General features: G+C 39.2%; 1 protein-coding gene across 7 annotated transcripts in view; it reads right to left on the minus strand.

Moving 5' to 3' along the window:
• snap91a (synaptosome associated protein 91a) overlaps window positions 1–14,446 on the minus strand; it is a 71,618-nt gene that overhangs the window by 8,294 nt on the left and 48,878 nt on the right. For 2 of the 7 annotated variants that reach the window (XM_084726112.1, XM_084726111.1), the window contains exons 13-20: window positions 13,377–13,391; window positions 12,876–13,109; window positions 10,485–10,562; window positions 7,533–7,781; window positions 5,554–5,637; window positions 5,190–5,258; window positions 4,646–4,786; window positions 1,640–1,711 (exon numbers count right to left, since the gene is read on the minus strand). In XM_084726112.1, the coding sequence (XP_084582238.1) occupies window positions 1,640–1,711; window positions 4,646–4,786; window positions 5,190–5,258; window positions 5,554–5,637; window positions 7,533–7,781; window positions 10,485–10,562; window positions 12,876–13,109; window positions 13,377–13,391 (942 nt within the window). The remainder of the gene's footprint in view (window positions 1–1,639; window positions 1,712–4,645; window positions 4,787–5,189; window positions 5,259–5,553; window positions 5,638–7,532; window positions 7,782–10,484; window positions 10,563–12,875; window positions 13,110–13,376; window positions 13,392–14,446) is intronic. The other 5 variants (XM_084726113.1, XM_084726118.1, XM_084726117.1 and 2 more) reach the window with 5 other exon arrangements.

Raw genomic sequence — 14,446 nt, forward strand, 5'->3', positions numbered from 1 at the left:
CTGATGAGAAAAATAGTGGTGGGACTTAAGCACATTTACTTATTCTTCAGGTACAGGTACTTATTCTTCATGGAATATTTCCATCATATGTTACTTAATACTTTTGAATTTTTTTTTTTTTTTACTTCTTACTTTTTACACTTATACAGTTATCTGCAGAAGAGAATTTTTTTAGAATTAAGTTGAAATGTTTAGAATAAAGTCAAAATGCCATTTTGTATTTCAGCTTTATTTTGGACATTTATTTTTTAATATTTCACTTTTATTCTTGTCATTTGGACTTTATTCTCAAAATTGAAAATAAAAAAAAACCTTCCTCTGCTTTTTCTCCTTATGGCTGGCCTTCACTATGTTCTGTATTTATCTTATAGCTATTACTATCACTAATTATTATAATTATTATAATTTTACATCAAAACACATAAGCATATTAAATACATAACATTGTGAAAGGCTTGTGTCCTCTCATATAAACACATCCATCCATCCATTTTCTGTAACCGAAGGGTCGCAGGGAGCTGGAGTCTATTCCAGCTGACACTGGGCGAGAGGTGAGGTACACCCTGGACAAGTCGCCGGTTCATCACAGGGACATGTCATATGTATGTATGGACATGTTCATATAAAGACATGTCTACGTGAAGTCTTTGTCTTCATTTCAGATTTCTTTGAGTACTCAGAAGTTCCACCACACAGTGATTTCCCCTTTAAACTTCTCCACAAGATTCTATTTAAATAAACACGACGAGGCTAAAAAGTTTTTTTCTTTCCTCCATCATAAACCATCTAATGACCCCTCAGATTTATCTTGTGATATAAAGTAGTTAAAAGCAGCTCCACATCAACCAGCTGCAACAATAAAATACTGATTATGTATTGATGGATCAGTGCGAACAGTCTAATAATTCATGAGTACTTTTACTTTTGATATTTACAATACTTTTTGTGATAATATTGTACATCAACTTTTGAATGCAGGAATTTTACTTTAATTGAGTATGTTTACATTTACACACCATACTTCCCTACAGATACAAAATTGTGCATGGTTTTCTTTACAGTAACGGATACACAGAAGTATCCAAAGTGTCTTGGTGTGCTGGTGTACACTTTACACACAAAAGTAAGTATATTCAGTATAAACCTGCATACATGAGCATGTCATGTATGTTAAAAACATAATAGTCATATTCAAAATGTCTTATTCCTTACTGTAGAAAGACTAAAACAAGAGGGAATAGTGAAGATACTTTTGTTCTTATTCATGAATTATTAGCTAGAGACACAAATCAAATGAGATGGGCAAGAAGATGGCTGTGACATCACTTGGAGGTTGTGGTGACCAGACATTTTACAGACATTTCCAAATGAGTCCAAGGCCACTTTGGAACTTCTGTCTAATTTAATGCCACCAGCCCTGCCAAGTCTGTGTCATTATTAATTTGATAAATGCATCTCCATCATTTACTGCATAATTTCTTAATCAGCATAAAACATTTCTCTCAGCCATGTGCCAAAATAAAACCTTTTTGCTTGACTGCGGACATTCACTGGTCTCCTCTGCCTTTCTAATTTAACCATAATTTACACAGAAATACTTTGGTGTCATTACAGAAAGCGACAGTCAGAGGAGTCTCACCTCCCAGCAGGTCGTCTCCAGGCCCTCCAGGAGCAGAGCTCTGCGTCTCTTCTGCAGGACCGGCGAAGGAGTCTGCAGGGCCGTCAAGTTATCCACAACGCAGCATGGAAGGCAGAAAGGGGTGAGAGGTCAGCCCTGGACCACACACTGGGACAGAGTCGGGGATGGGAGACAAGTTTATCCTCTACTGAAATAAAAATGTCAAATGAAATGAATAAAAATGAAAGGTGGGTGAGGACAGAGAATTATTTCTAGTCATGACGGGAGCTTTTCTGTCATGTTGAAGCCTTTTTGGGAAGATTACATACCTGAATACACATGGTCTGCTCAGCTCTATTTTCATAGCATTACATAATAATGGTAGGAACCTGAGATCTTTATTATATTTCTACATGTTGCTTTATTTGTCCTGGCCTGGGATTTGGTGCAAAATGTGCAGGAGTGATTCATGGCAACAAGACTGAGAGTCCACAGCTGTGCTAGCAGCTCCGTGAGGCCGCATTCAGGCACAAAGATGCTCCCAGGTAAACACTATCAAACACTAACCTAACACGACAGGTGGTGACCAAGTATAAGTATTGTGGTTTTATTATTGATCAGAAATAAGGCTGCAAATGATAATTTTCATTGTTGATTAATCTATCAATTATTTTCTCAATGAATCGTCAAAAGTTGAAAAATAGGTCCAAACGTGGATCACCTGGACGTACGTTTTCAAGTCGTTTTTTGAAATGATTATTTTCATTTCACAATCAAACTGTTCTCCACACATTTTCTCCACTAATCACTTACTTGTTTGGTCCATACAATGGTGAAATATATTGATCAGTGTCCAAGATGACGTCATCCAAATGTCTTGTTTTGAATACAATCCAAAGATATTTATTGTCAGAGAGGAGTAAAGAAAAAAATACAGATTTAAGAAGCTAAATTCAGAGACAGTGGACTTTTTTTTTTTTTATATGACTCAAACTGTTTAAATTGATTATCAAAATAGCTAATGATTAATTTAATAATTGATTAATAATAATTTCATTGATTAATAATTGCAGATCAAATTACAAACTCTCCTGGGACCAATGTGCTGATGCAGAGGGGACAACAGCACATTTACGTTCTTAGAAAACTTAGTACACTTTTTACTTCTTACTCTGTTTGACAAATCTTCATTAAGAGTATCCTGTTTAATTCCAAAAATTACTCACAGAAACAATTTTGGAGTGTAGACCTGTGGGAAAACCTTGGGGCAACAGTAGGCTGACCTTTACCACCTGTACCTGCATGGTCTGCATGGAAACATCCCATCCACCCTCAACCAGCCATCTTCTGGTCCAGGTATAGATACCCCAAGATCAGAATTAATTTATTTCCATGACAATAAGTCAGTCAAACCAGATGCTGGAGCTGTGGTGTGTCAGGCAAAATACATGATCTAGGGCAGAGGTTTTCACAGTGTGAGGCTGGCCTCCCCAGAGGGGCTGCAAACACTTTCAGGGGAGATTCAGTGAATGGAAGAGAAGAAATACTACATTAGTTATCAAAGGCAGATCACACAGAACAGCCTAAATTTGTGTGATTTGCTGAAAGACATAAAGTAGTTAGAGGAATTTTACAGTTCTTCCAGTTTTCTCAGAGTCAGAAACTAATAAATGTCTTTGGACAGACTTTTTTTTTTTACGTATTTGGTGTAGTCTGAAGTTAATTAAACCCATAATATTAGCCTATTTTGGCTAAATTGTTGAGTGTCTATGAGATTACATAACATCATCATGACACTACAGACAACTGCTAATTGAGTAATTTAAGCAAGTAAACTTATTTAACCTATTTTACCACGTTCTATCTGAGGGGAGGTCCGTAGTCTCAGACTAGGGAGTGTGAAGCACATGGATACATGAGGGACGTACGTATTGATTTTTATTATTGTTGGTATATAAGTATTGACATGCACTTTAATGCCTGCCTGGACTATAATAACATCTATGATGGCTGCTCTTGTCTCATGTGTTTTTAGTGTACCATGTTCTGTAATGTACCACAAAATGCCTCTCAGAGGACATTAAAGTAATTTGGTCATAAACCAAAATACTGGACAATTTTTTTCATCGACATAATATCACATGGTGCTGTCAAAATGTGATTTACTATGATACAATGACTGTCTTCTGCACAATAATGTGTGTCATTTTACAGGGATCATAATGCAACAGATGCAGCAGCTTCTCCTTAAAGTACAAGGGAAAAAAAATCATCAATCTATGTCTGAATCCCATCCCAAGATATTGACAATATTTCTATTAATCTCCATGTTTTTTTTAAAGAGTAAACAATCCAAAAACAAAATAAAAGGTCCACATGGGGAGGTCTGTGGCAAATTTCACTGTGATCCAATGGTCACAAATAGGGTCACGTGATATGGTAAGAAAAAATCATACTACAATTATTTTGACAGATTTTGCAATTGTGAAATGATTCACAGTTAGATGGAATGATCATTTTTGCATTTCAATTTTAATCTTGGCTGACAAAAACTTAAACTCATGATGATATGACCTTTGTTGGGGCCTGCACGAAGCAACATCTCTTGTATTTACTTCAGAGGGCTAAAATTTTCAGTACTACATAAAGCTGACTTGAAAATAAAAACCAATTTTGTAGAAAGATAGACACACAAACACACAGTGTACAAGTGTAAATGTGTAAGCATTTTGGGAATAAAACAGGTGGCTACTGCCAACTAAATCTATGATCTAGAAACTCTTGAAATTAATTTTGCACTAACATCTACAGTTTATCACCACATCTAGACGATATCGGCCTCATTGGTACAAACATAAACTTATTGTAACAACTGAGGATGATTAAAAAATACTCAAAAGACAGAAAAGTACAATTATAAAATACACAAATGACACCTGAAATTCAACAATCAACATGCAGCTTATATTGTCGTAAAGAGACGTGTGTGTGTGTGTGTGTGTGTGTGTGTGTTCTGAGGAACAGTACCCAGCAGGTCAATGACAGGTGCCGGCTCTGCTGCTTTGGGTGGAGAAGAGGCCTCCGGGACAGGAGCTGCAGCAGGAGCAGCAGCAGGAGCAGCCGCAGCAGGAGCAGGAGCTGGAGCTGGAGCTGGAGATGTAAATGTGTCTGAGCAGAGACAGGGACAGAGACAGAAGCAGGAGGGGATTAAATTACTCTTTAATGTAAATGATGACATCAATCAGTGCAACTTTATTTCGACGGGGAGGATGCATCTCTCATGCACTGTTATCCTGCCTGTTCTAAACGGCTCGCAGACATGCAGAGAAGAAGAAGAAGAAGAAGAAGAAGAAGAAGAAGAGGAAGCAGGCGAGGAAAGCAGGCACCCCTGCATCTTAACTGTGTATCCACATCCTTGAAGCGTGCACCATTTGAGAGTCTGGTGTGCATGTACATGCAGACACCAGCACCATGCAGAGAAAACTTGATGATAAATCAAGGCTGGCTGCACTCTTCATGAAAAGAGGAAGGGAAAACAGTGATGCAGTCAAGATAAAGCAGCTTAACTCACCCGTCACGATGTCTCCAGCCGGAGCCGGCTCGGGCAAAGGAGAGGGCCCGCGTGAGACGGCAGGAAGGTCTAATTTACCAACGCAAGCAAGAGGCAGAGTACGAGAAAGAAGAAAAACCGTGGAGGTCGGGGGAGCAAAGAAAAGTATTAGCGTGGCAGGTAGAGAGACAGCGTAGATAGAAAGCAGCCACAAGGACAATCCAGAGATTTAACGAGTGGGTTCACATGCACAGTTCTCATACCACTATGGGGGACAAACCAAGACGTGTGGGGGATAAAAACAGTTGACAGAGGAGTAAAGGTATGGAAACCAGAAGAGATGAGGAGGTTCCACACACAGAGAAATGGATATCAACTCCTGTACCTGCACCAAAAAGGTCTACGCTAGGAGTGGTAGCAGCTTTGGATTCTGTGGTAGGGCTTTGCTCAGGCATAGAATCAAACATATCTAAGAACAAGGACACACAATCAAATGTACATTCAGATTTCAAGTCCAGTGCATACAGAATGATGAGTTTAAGAGGAGAGATGAGGGAGAGCAGAGAGAGCAGACATTTTGATTATCAACGCTGCTGTGTATCTCTTCAGTGCAATGCAAAACAGAACAGTGCAAAAGTTAAAAGGGTATATTGCCAAATCTCAGCATCAAGACTTCCGTATTAACTTTTCCGGATTTTGATTATTATTTGAGATTTTACCATAAAATTTGTCCGGTTCCCAACTTAGTGACGTGACATCACAGATTAAACCCTTGGTCCTATGATTTTGCTCTGACAGTATTTAGTTACCGAGACTTAAAAGCATAGTTCACCCATTAATGAAAATTCAGTCATTATCTAGTCAGTCTCACGCCGACTGAAGGTCGGGTTCAGTTTTTTGCTCCACAAAACACTGCTGGATTTTCACAGCGAGAACAGCGTCGCAGAATCTCCAATAACAGTAGAAGTGAATGGTGACCAAATTTCAAATGTAAAAAAATAACAGAATAAAAACATAAAATGCCTCCATCGTGTAATCTAATACTTCTAAAGCCCCAACACACCAAGGTGACTTAGAAAGATGTCATTTGCACAAGTTTTTAGCCTGAATCTTCATTGTAGATCCTTAGCTTGGAGCCACATTCATGTTCATATGCACACTGTCTGAATGGGTGTGTGTGTTGTGATGGTGTGCATGTGGGCATGTCGGGAAGACCTGGATTACACCAGACGAGCAGTATGGAGGCATTTTATGTTTTTTTTTTTGTTGTTTTTTACATTTGAAAAATGGTCACCACTCACTTACATTGTTTACCTGTGAAAGTCCAGCAGTGTCGTGCGGACTAACAAAATAATCCCGACCCTCAGTTAGCAAAAGGATGAGTAGAGTAGTACATTTTTGGGTGAACTATCCCTTTCAGAGTCCACAGCCATGTATTCAGGTCTGTGCAGCTGGGATTTGAGCTGAATGTTAACTTTAGCATGCGAACATGCTCAAAATTACTACAATAACATGCTGATGTTTAGAAGGTAATATTTACCTGATTTGTTTAAGTCTAGCCTGTTAGCACCAACACAAAACACAGCTGAGGCTGATATCAAACCCTGAGTTATCCAGGGTTGCTTTTGAGATCATAGGAATATCATATGTTAATTATATGTTCCTCCATCCACCCGTTCACCATGCACACATATTCTGTGCAGGGTTAAAGGGGGATGGATCTCATCCCAGCTCAAGTTGGGCTCACTAGTCACTAGTTGACCTAACCTGCATGTCGTCTGGACTGTGGGAGCAAACTGGACCATTTGGAGGACACCCAGAATATATGAATTCTGAAATTGAGCAATATTCCCTTTTAACTAAAGTGCATAAGCTATAACAAAGCATTCTCAGCTATCAGTATCTAAAATACTGGTCACAAGCAGGAGAAGAAAAGAGTTTTCTTTCCTCTAAGTTTTGGCAGTCTGTTGGTTAGTATTAGGTTAATAATCAAAACAGGTTGAGCCACCTCTGTTAATAAAAAGAGATACATGTCCATTTATGTCCCTAGAGGTCAGGTCTGGTCTCCAAACAATATATAATTAAGAGACTTTGTGGATTTTTTAAAATATTGAAATATTTCAGAGGAGGTCAAGATGCTTGATTAACTTGATAACATGATCTTTATCTGAGGGAAAGGCATCATGGAAAATAGAAAAACAAATCTGAAATGTAGGGACTGGGCAGGTTATTACCACTACTGTCATCATCATCACTAGCAAGAGCAACATCATCATTATAACAACCTACATCATCATCATCATCATCACTGTCATAATGCAGGGCAATGCAGTGAGAGGCAGAATGAGAGCGAGAGGACTTTACCACCAAAGATATCTAGAGTCGGAGCGGCTGCAGACTCTGTGGTGGTGGTGTCGGTGGTGGTTGTGGTGGTAGTGGTGGTGGTGGAAGAAGGGGTGGGGGCAGCGGGGGCAGCGATGGGGGCGACGATGGTCGGCGCCTCACTAGAGGTGGGAGGGGTGATGGCAGTGGGCCCCGAGTCGGCGGGCCTCATTGCGAACAGGTCCAGCTCTGGAGCAATGTCCACGCTCCCCTCCGTCGTAGCGAAGGGGTCTTCAGGAGAAGCAGCAGGGGGAGTGGTGTTGAGGGGTTAGAGGGGGGTTTATGATTAGAGAAGAAGGGGGTAGGGGGTTGTTGGGTGGATGGGGAAGGGGAAGGGGGGGGGGGGGGGATGAGGGTTTGTTAAAGCAACAAACACTGTAAAAAGCATATTTGAGAGGCAAGAAAACCTCTGAAGCTCCAAATCAGGGTTAGATACAAAGAAAGTAAACCAAGCACACGGTCACTCATTAACTTCAGAACTGCATCCACAAGATACAACAGACAGAGGGGGACAATTGACCTTTCCTAAGCCCCGCCCCTTTACAATCTGTGCTCCAAACAGTTGAGTAAGTTTGGTACCTCGATCAACTCTCATTTTTCTATGTTGAAAAGAAAACTATATTAGATGGTTATATATTGGCATCTTAAGTTAGCTAATGTTAGCAAATGCTAGCTAAATAGACAGCTAATAATCTACATCAGTTATTAGCAAGCCAGTTAGCTAGCATTTTGCTAACATTAGCTAATTTGTGAGCCAGAACTGGAGATGTGACCCTATATGTCACTTTACAGAAAAAGAAAAAAAAAAGTTGACTGAAGTAGCAAGTTTGCAAAACTGCTATTGGAGCACGGATGGAAAAGAGGCCGGACTTAGGAAGGGTTAATTTTTCAGTATCTAACAAGTGACTACAGCTGGGAGAGTAGAATCATTTTTGGTTGATCAGACCAGACCTTTTTACAGCAGCCATTTTGACATGAAATAGCAGGGTAAACATGAGTGTTACTGATGACGCTAATTAAGGTGCCATTCCATTCAGGACACAGTCAGACTGCTGCTCTTGTGCATGTTGGCTCACTGGAAAGGCTCTGCTACATTAAATGTAACCTTAATTAATATCATTAGTAATACCTGTGTTTATGCTAATATTTCACATATCAATGTCGCTGCCATGAAAAAGGTCTGTTGTCTTGTATCCATGTGTCCCTGCTGTATTTGTTGACTATGTGATAATACCAGCACGCTAGCATAAGAGAATTTTAGTGATATTGGGTCAAAAGTATAAAAATGAGAAGACTAACACATGCCCACAAGACCTGCATTTAATAAAAGTAACTAAATAATTGTTTTTATTCAGCCAGATACAATTATATTTCGTACCCAAAATATACATATAGCAACCTTTTCTTTCTTTCTTACTTTCTTTCTTTCCTTTTTTAAACAAAAAATGTCTGAAATCAGATTTTTTTTTCACCTGCACAATAACCCCTTTTCACAGTGATAGTAATTAAGGTTCTGTTCCATTCAGGTCAAACCGAGTCTATTGTGCTCACTAGAAAGGCTCTGCTACACTAAATGGAACAGGGTCTCAATGAATATCATATTACCTGCATTTACCCTCGTATTTCATATTAATATGGCTGCCTTGAATCTTTTTATTCATGCGTCCCTGGTGACAATACCAACATATTAGTGCTGTATAAAATGAGAAAACCATTAAATGCTATAAAAAAAAAAAAGATTAAAGAGACTGCTTTCTACTTGGCTCAAGTGCCCACAGGCTGATACCTGCAGTGACTCGTCTTTCACTGTGACAATCAGATCCAAGGCTGAAGAAAGACAAAAGACACAGCACCTTCATTCATGCTACTAAAAATAGCCAGGTATTATTCACCCAGGCAATGCTTACAGTTATACTTACAAAAGAAATACACATTTAGCAGCCATTTTCCCTTTCTGCTTAATTGTTTATGCTTCAAGTGAGTCACAGAAAACAAGACTAACATACTTGAGCTAACTGCTAAAGTCAGCATGATCACAGTTACTAAGTTAATATGTTGATGATTACAGAGTTCACTATCTTAGGTTAGCCTGTTAGCCGGCTAACATTGGTTAATCATCATTTCATTAGCTTTGAAGGTATCTGATCAGACAAATTCAAAAATCTGACCTGATGATGGTGCAATATGAAAAATAAAGGACTCAGAAAAGCCAGTTGGATTCATCCGTTGATGACCACGGACGTCTACAAATGTTTTTGCCAGGGATAAAGACGTAGGGGACACATGGATAATTTAAAACCATTCAAGATAATTGCTGACAAGTTAAGCTGACGAATAAGAAACATTTTTAAAACCTGGTGTGTCCTTTTCACACTGATTAACACAGGAGTCTGGGAGTGTGGGCGCAGAATAAAGTTAATGTCAAAGCCTGTTAAATAAACTGAAACTGTTACTGCTGTTGTTAGTATGCTAGGCACAAACTAGAAGTACCTTTAAGGAATACTTTTCATTTATTTAAAAAAAAAGCAGATTTCCAAGGGCCAAAGAGAGAGAGGCTATTTTACAAAATAAAACAAAAAAACAAAGCATCATCATCATGCTCAGGTAGTATCAGGGGTAGAGTATCGAACCAAAAGGTATTCACTGCTGAACTACAGTATAGTTAGTAGCTGTACTGTGCTTTTTACTGTAGTATTCACTGGGTGAATATTAGAAGGAGAAGAGTAGTCGAAATGAAGGAGGGGTGGGTCCATGACTGGGGCATTAGAGCAGGATTTGGGGTGAGACAGTAGGCCCCTGAGGGTGCGTTTGTTCTACTGTCTCCTATGGAAGCAGAAGCAGCTTTAATATAATCAAAGCAACAACAGCCTTCACATTCACACACACACACACACAGACACACACACTTGCAGAAAAAGCTGTTTTGTCACCCACCAGATCCACCAAATGCATCAGCAGCGGGGCCCGCGGCCACGGCGGCAGGACCGTCTCCTGGGGAAGGTGCAAACGCATCTATGGTATTGCAGACGAAAAACAGCCGGAACGCAAAACGCAAAAACATAACACCCGGGGCCAACACACGGACAGACACATGGATGTAACGAACAAAAGATGAGTCAACAGATGGAATGGACAGGAAAGAAAAATGAGAGGTCAGCATCAGGAAAAAAAAGCAGAGAATACAAGAAATATGCAGCCCAGTCACTGCAGTGATGATCTGATTGTACCATCAGTCAAAAGTGAGGAGTTTTGAAGGGCTGCATAATACTGCATTCAGTGAGTGCACCACCTGTGCGGGCTTGTGAAATGAGGCAAGTTGTCACAAGAGACTTGTACTCTGTGACAAGAGGGGAAATGTCAGGGATGGACGAGGCAAAGTCTCTCTTTGACAAAGAAACTCAATTGGTTCTTTTCAGCAAATACTTGGTGATCGGGTTAATATTAAAAAACAAACAAAATATCATTAAAAAATATCCAGCTACTCATCATTTTGACATATTTATGAAACTGTTAGTAAGCCATTAGGGAGAAAATCATTAAGGGTGATGAACAAAAACAGCAAAAAGCAGCAAATCTCACAAATACGAGGCATAATTTCAGATTGATTACATTTCAGTGGGTTTATTGAGACGCACACACTCTGATGAATGTTTAAAACACATTAATGTCAAAACTCATTTGTGTTTTGTTCCAATTGTGCAGCTTTGAATAAACCCAGAGAGAAGCAAGCGATCCACCATACTGGCTCATATTTTTGGGATGTGCCACAAATGTTTTGTTCCGTGCTCGATGCCAAACAATGTGTGAATGCTTGACATCATGTCAGCACGTTAGTGTACATGGTTGCAACACAGCAGGATGTAAAAACATAGGTGAGCATAGAATACCATCACACTGGAGTCACAGAATTTAGCATCTGATAAAATATGTACTGCATACAGAAATATATATCCAGGGATCTTTGAAGAACCCAGAAGGTCATTTAACAATGTTTACTGCTGTTCTGAAGATACTTCCAGAGTCTTCAAAGACTTAAATGCATAGAAGAGAAAGTAGAGATGGGAATCTAAAACTGGTACTAAACCTGTGCCGATTCCTGTCTGGGCACTACTGAAATATTAATAAGCTCCTGGACAAATTATACTATTATTGGCATTTTTTACGGATGATAACAATGAATCAATAGCTGATTAATCGGTCGTTAAGAATCCATCAAGTAAAATTTAATCGATCTATGATCAAATAAAGATCTGAAATATGACAGAGATTTACATCTTAACATATTTAATACACTGTATTCCTGTCAAAGAATATGCAATATGTTGCTGTGCAAATAAAGTTGTGATTGAGGGGGAAAAACATGTTTTATGTTTTTTTAAATAATGATTAATTGATTAATTGATTGTTAGTCACCAATGATCAATTAAGGAAAGTGCTTACAATTTGCATCACTATATTTATGTGAGCTATTTATGTACAAGTAATTTACAAGTCACTGTTGAATCTTTTCACATCTATACTGTTATACCTTTATGTTTTTGCTCCAAATTATGGCGCGCACTATCAGCAAGAGTATTTATAAGTAATATATTGATAAGCAGAATCAATACCAATTGTACCAATAAAATCCTAATGATACTCATCCATTTCAAAAAGTTTTCTGCTGATTTATTTTAAAAAAAAGATATTTTTAATCCATTTATGTTTTTATACAGCGAGGAAATACAGTATGTCATGTCTCACATGGAAGTACAGTCACACCTTGAGAAACAGATTAATAATCATGCAGCAGCAGAAGTGTTTTGTCATTTAGGAGGAAAGGTGAGTCTTCAAGGTTTCTGGAAATACCTTCAGATTAGCGAAAACCCTCTGAGTTTTCAAAAGCAAATGTGTGGCTCTGTGACTCGAATGGTAATACATGAGAGGCATAAACTGGGGCTACGGTGCCATCTACATACTGAAGTCTCATAATGTACATTTATACTATTCTTTCTGGCTGATCTTTCAGGTTTTCATGTTTTATCAAAAAGGCAGATTCATTTCAATCTTTAGATATCTCATAAATTTTTGCATAGATGACATATATTTTTAATCTGATGGGACAAAAGCCTGCAGACTTTTTGCGGTTTTATAATGTAGCATATTAGTGGTTGTATCACAAACTCTATAGAGTGATAATCAAATCCCAATCCTCTACATACCAACTTTATACTAAAGGAATCCTATCTGTAAATGACTAAATGATGAAAGGGCTTGTTGCAGGCAAGCAGGCGGGCTGCCATGCTGTGTATCCTGGTCTACATCTTATCCTCTGACCAGACTGACCTCCGAAAAGGTCGAGATCTGTGGCTGAGGTGGTGGCGGGAGCTGCGACGGGCAGAGAGGCGGGTGCCGGTGCTGCCGCAGCAGCAGCGGCAGTGACGGGAGCGGCGGCGGCGGCAGCTGCGGGCGCGGAAGCTGCAGGGGCGGCAGCAGCTGCTGCAGCATCAGCATCAGCGGCAGCAGACTCTCCCTCCGCCAGGAGAGCTTCAGACGCTTCATCAGTGGCAGCCGGAGTTGCTATGCGGATAAACCCCATAATCCAAATGTCGCAACCCAGTCACAACCCCCAGAAGAGAGAGATTGGAGAGAAAAAGGAAATAGAAGGAACACGACAGTGTCAAGAGACTGAAAAATGAAAATAGACAGGCCTATCAGAGAGGATTTCAGGGTTTGACACAAAGACAATGAGAATTTCAGGTAGAAAGCCAAGTCGTGTAGTGAAAAATAAAGTGCCTGCAGCTATTTCATGTGTCTGTAGTTGGGCACAGTCAGAAGAATACTCACCTTCAGCCAAGAGATCTGCACAACACACAGACACAGAGAGACACAGGTAAGAGAATGAACAACAGAAGAGGTAGGATTTTTCATAAATGATCTGATGAAATTTAGAAATCTTTAATTTGCAAGCTGCCAAAAAAAACACAAGCCAGGAAAAAAAACAGATCTGGACCAATGGTAAAGCACAATAGAGCTAAAAGCTCTTTAATGTAATTTAGGCTTTGAAAGGCTACCATTGGACTGTGGCCATCTTCAGGGTATCACTGAAGATAAACAGAGGGCATGCCAAAGAGCAACAGTAGATTTATAATAGAAATACTCTGTAATTTAAATCATATCAAAGAGGATACCACTTCTTTATCCTACTACTGGGACTCATTCAAAAAGACCAGGGTGTGTTTAATTCGGCTCATTTACTTCAAATTCTATATACATGATATTACTAAAGCACCATATTGTAGGTTGCTAAATTGATTCCCTTCTTCCTACGCCTTCTAAGCAGCATTTGGTTCCATTTATTCTACTGTGGTATTAAAATCACTGCAGGAACCTCAACTTGCTGTATGCTTTGGAAAATGGTGCATGGTAATGTAAAGTAAAAGGGTTTGTAGTTAATGGGATGAAACTTCATCAGCATGGTCCATTTTAATTTGATGGAATTCAAGTCTGTTATCATTTACTGATATTTTTCTTCTTTAACTACATTCTGCAAAGTTCAGTGAATCAATATTTATTTCAGGCATTAGCGCAAATTGGCAGCTAACTAAACTCCTCACCTGAACGTTGATTTGAGATTGGCAACCACATTTGTACTGTGGGTTTGTCAAATGTGCAGGGTTGTAGTAAGATAAATAACAAATATTCACTGAGTGCAGCAGCAATGAGTCCTAAAACCTGGAAATGATTTAGCATTTCTGCAGGTCTGGTTCCATCGTTTCGAAGTCAATGTTCTTTTTTTTTTTTTTTTTTTTTTTTTTTTGAATGAGGTTTTGTCCAGATGTCTAAAGTAAGGTCTGTGGTGAACACAAGCCTAGGAGAGTTTAACGTTTTCTTCAACATACATGTCAGTAAATACC

Source organism: Lutjanus erythropterus, chromosome 9, assembly GCF_056507025.1.
Source record: "Lutjanus erythropterus isolate fLutEry1 chromosome 9, fLutEry1.hap2, whole genome shotgun sequence".
NCBI lineage: Eukaryota > Metazoa > Chordata > Actinopteri > Lutjaniformes > Lutjanidae > Lutjanus > Lutjanus erythropterus.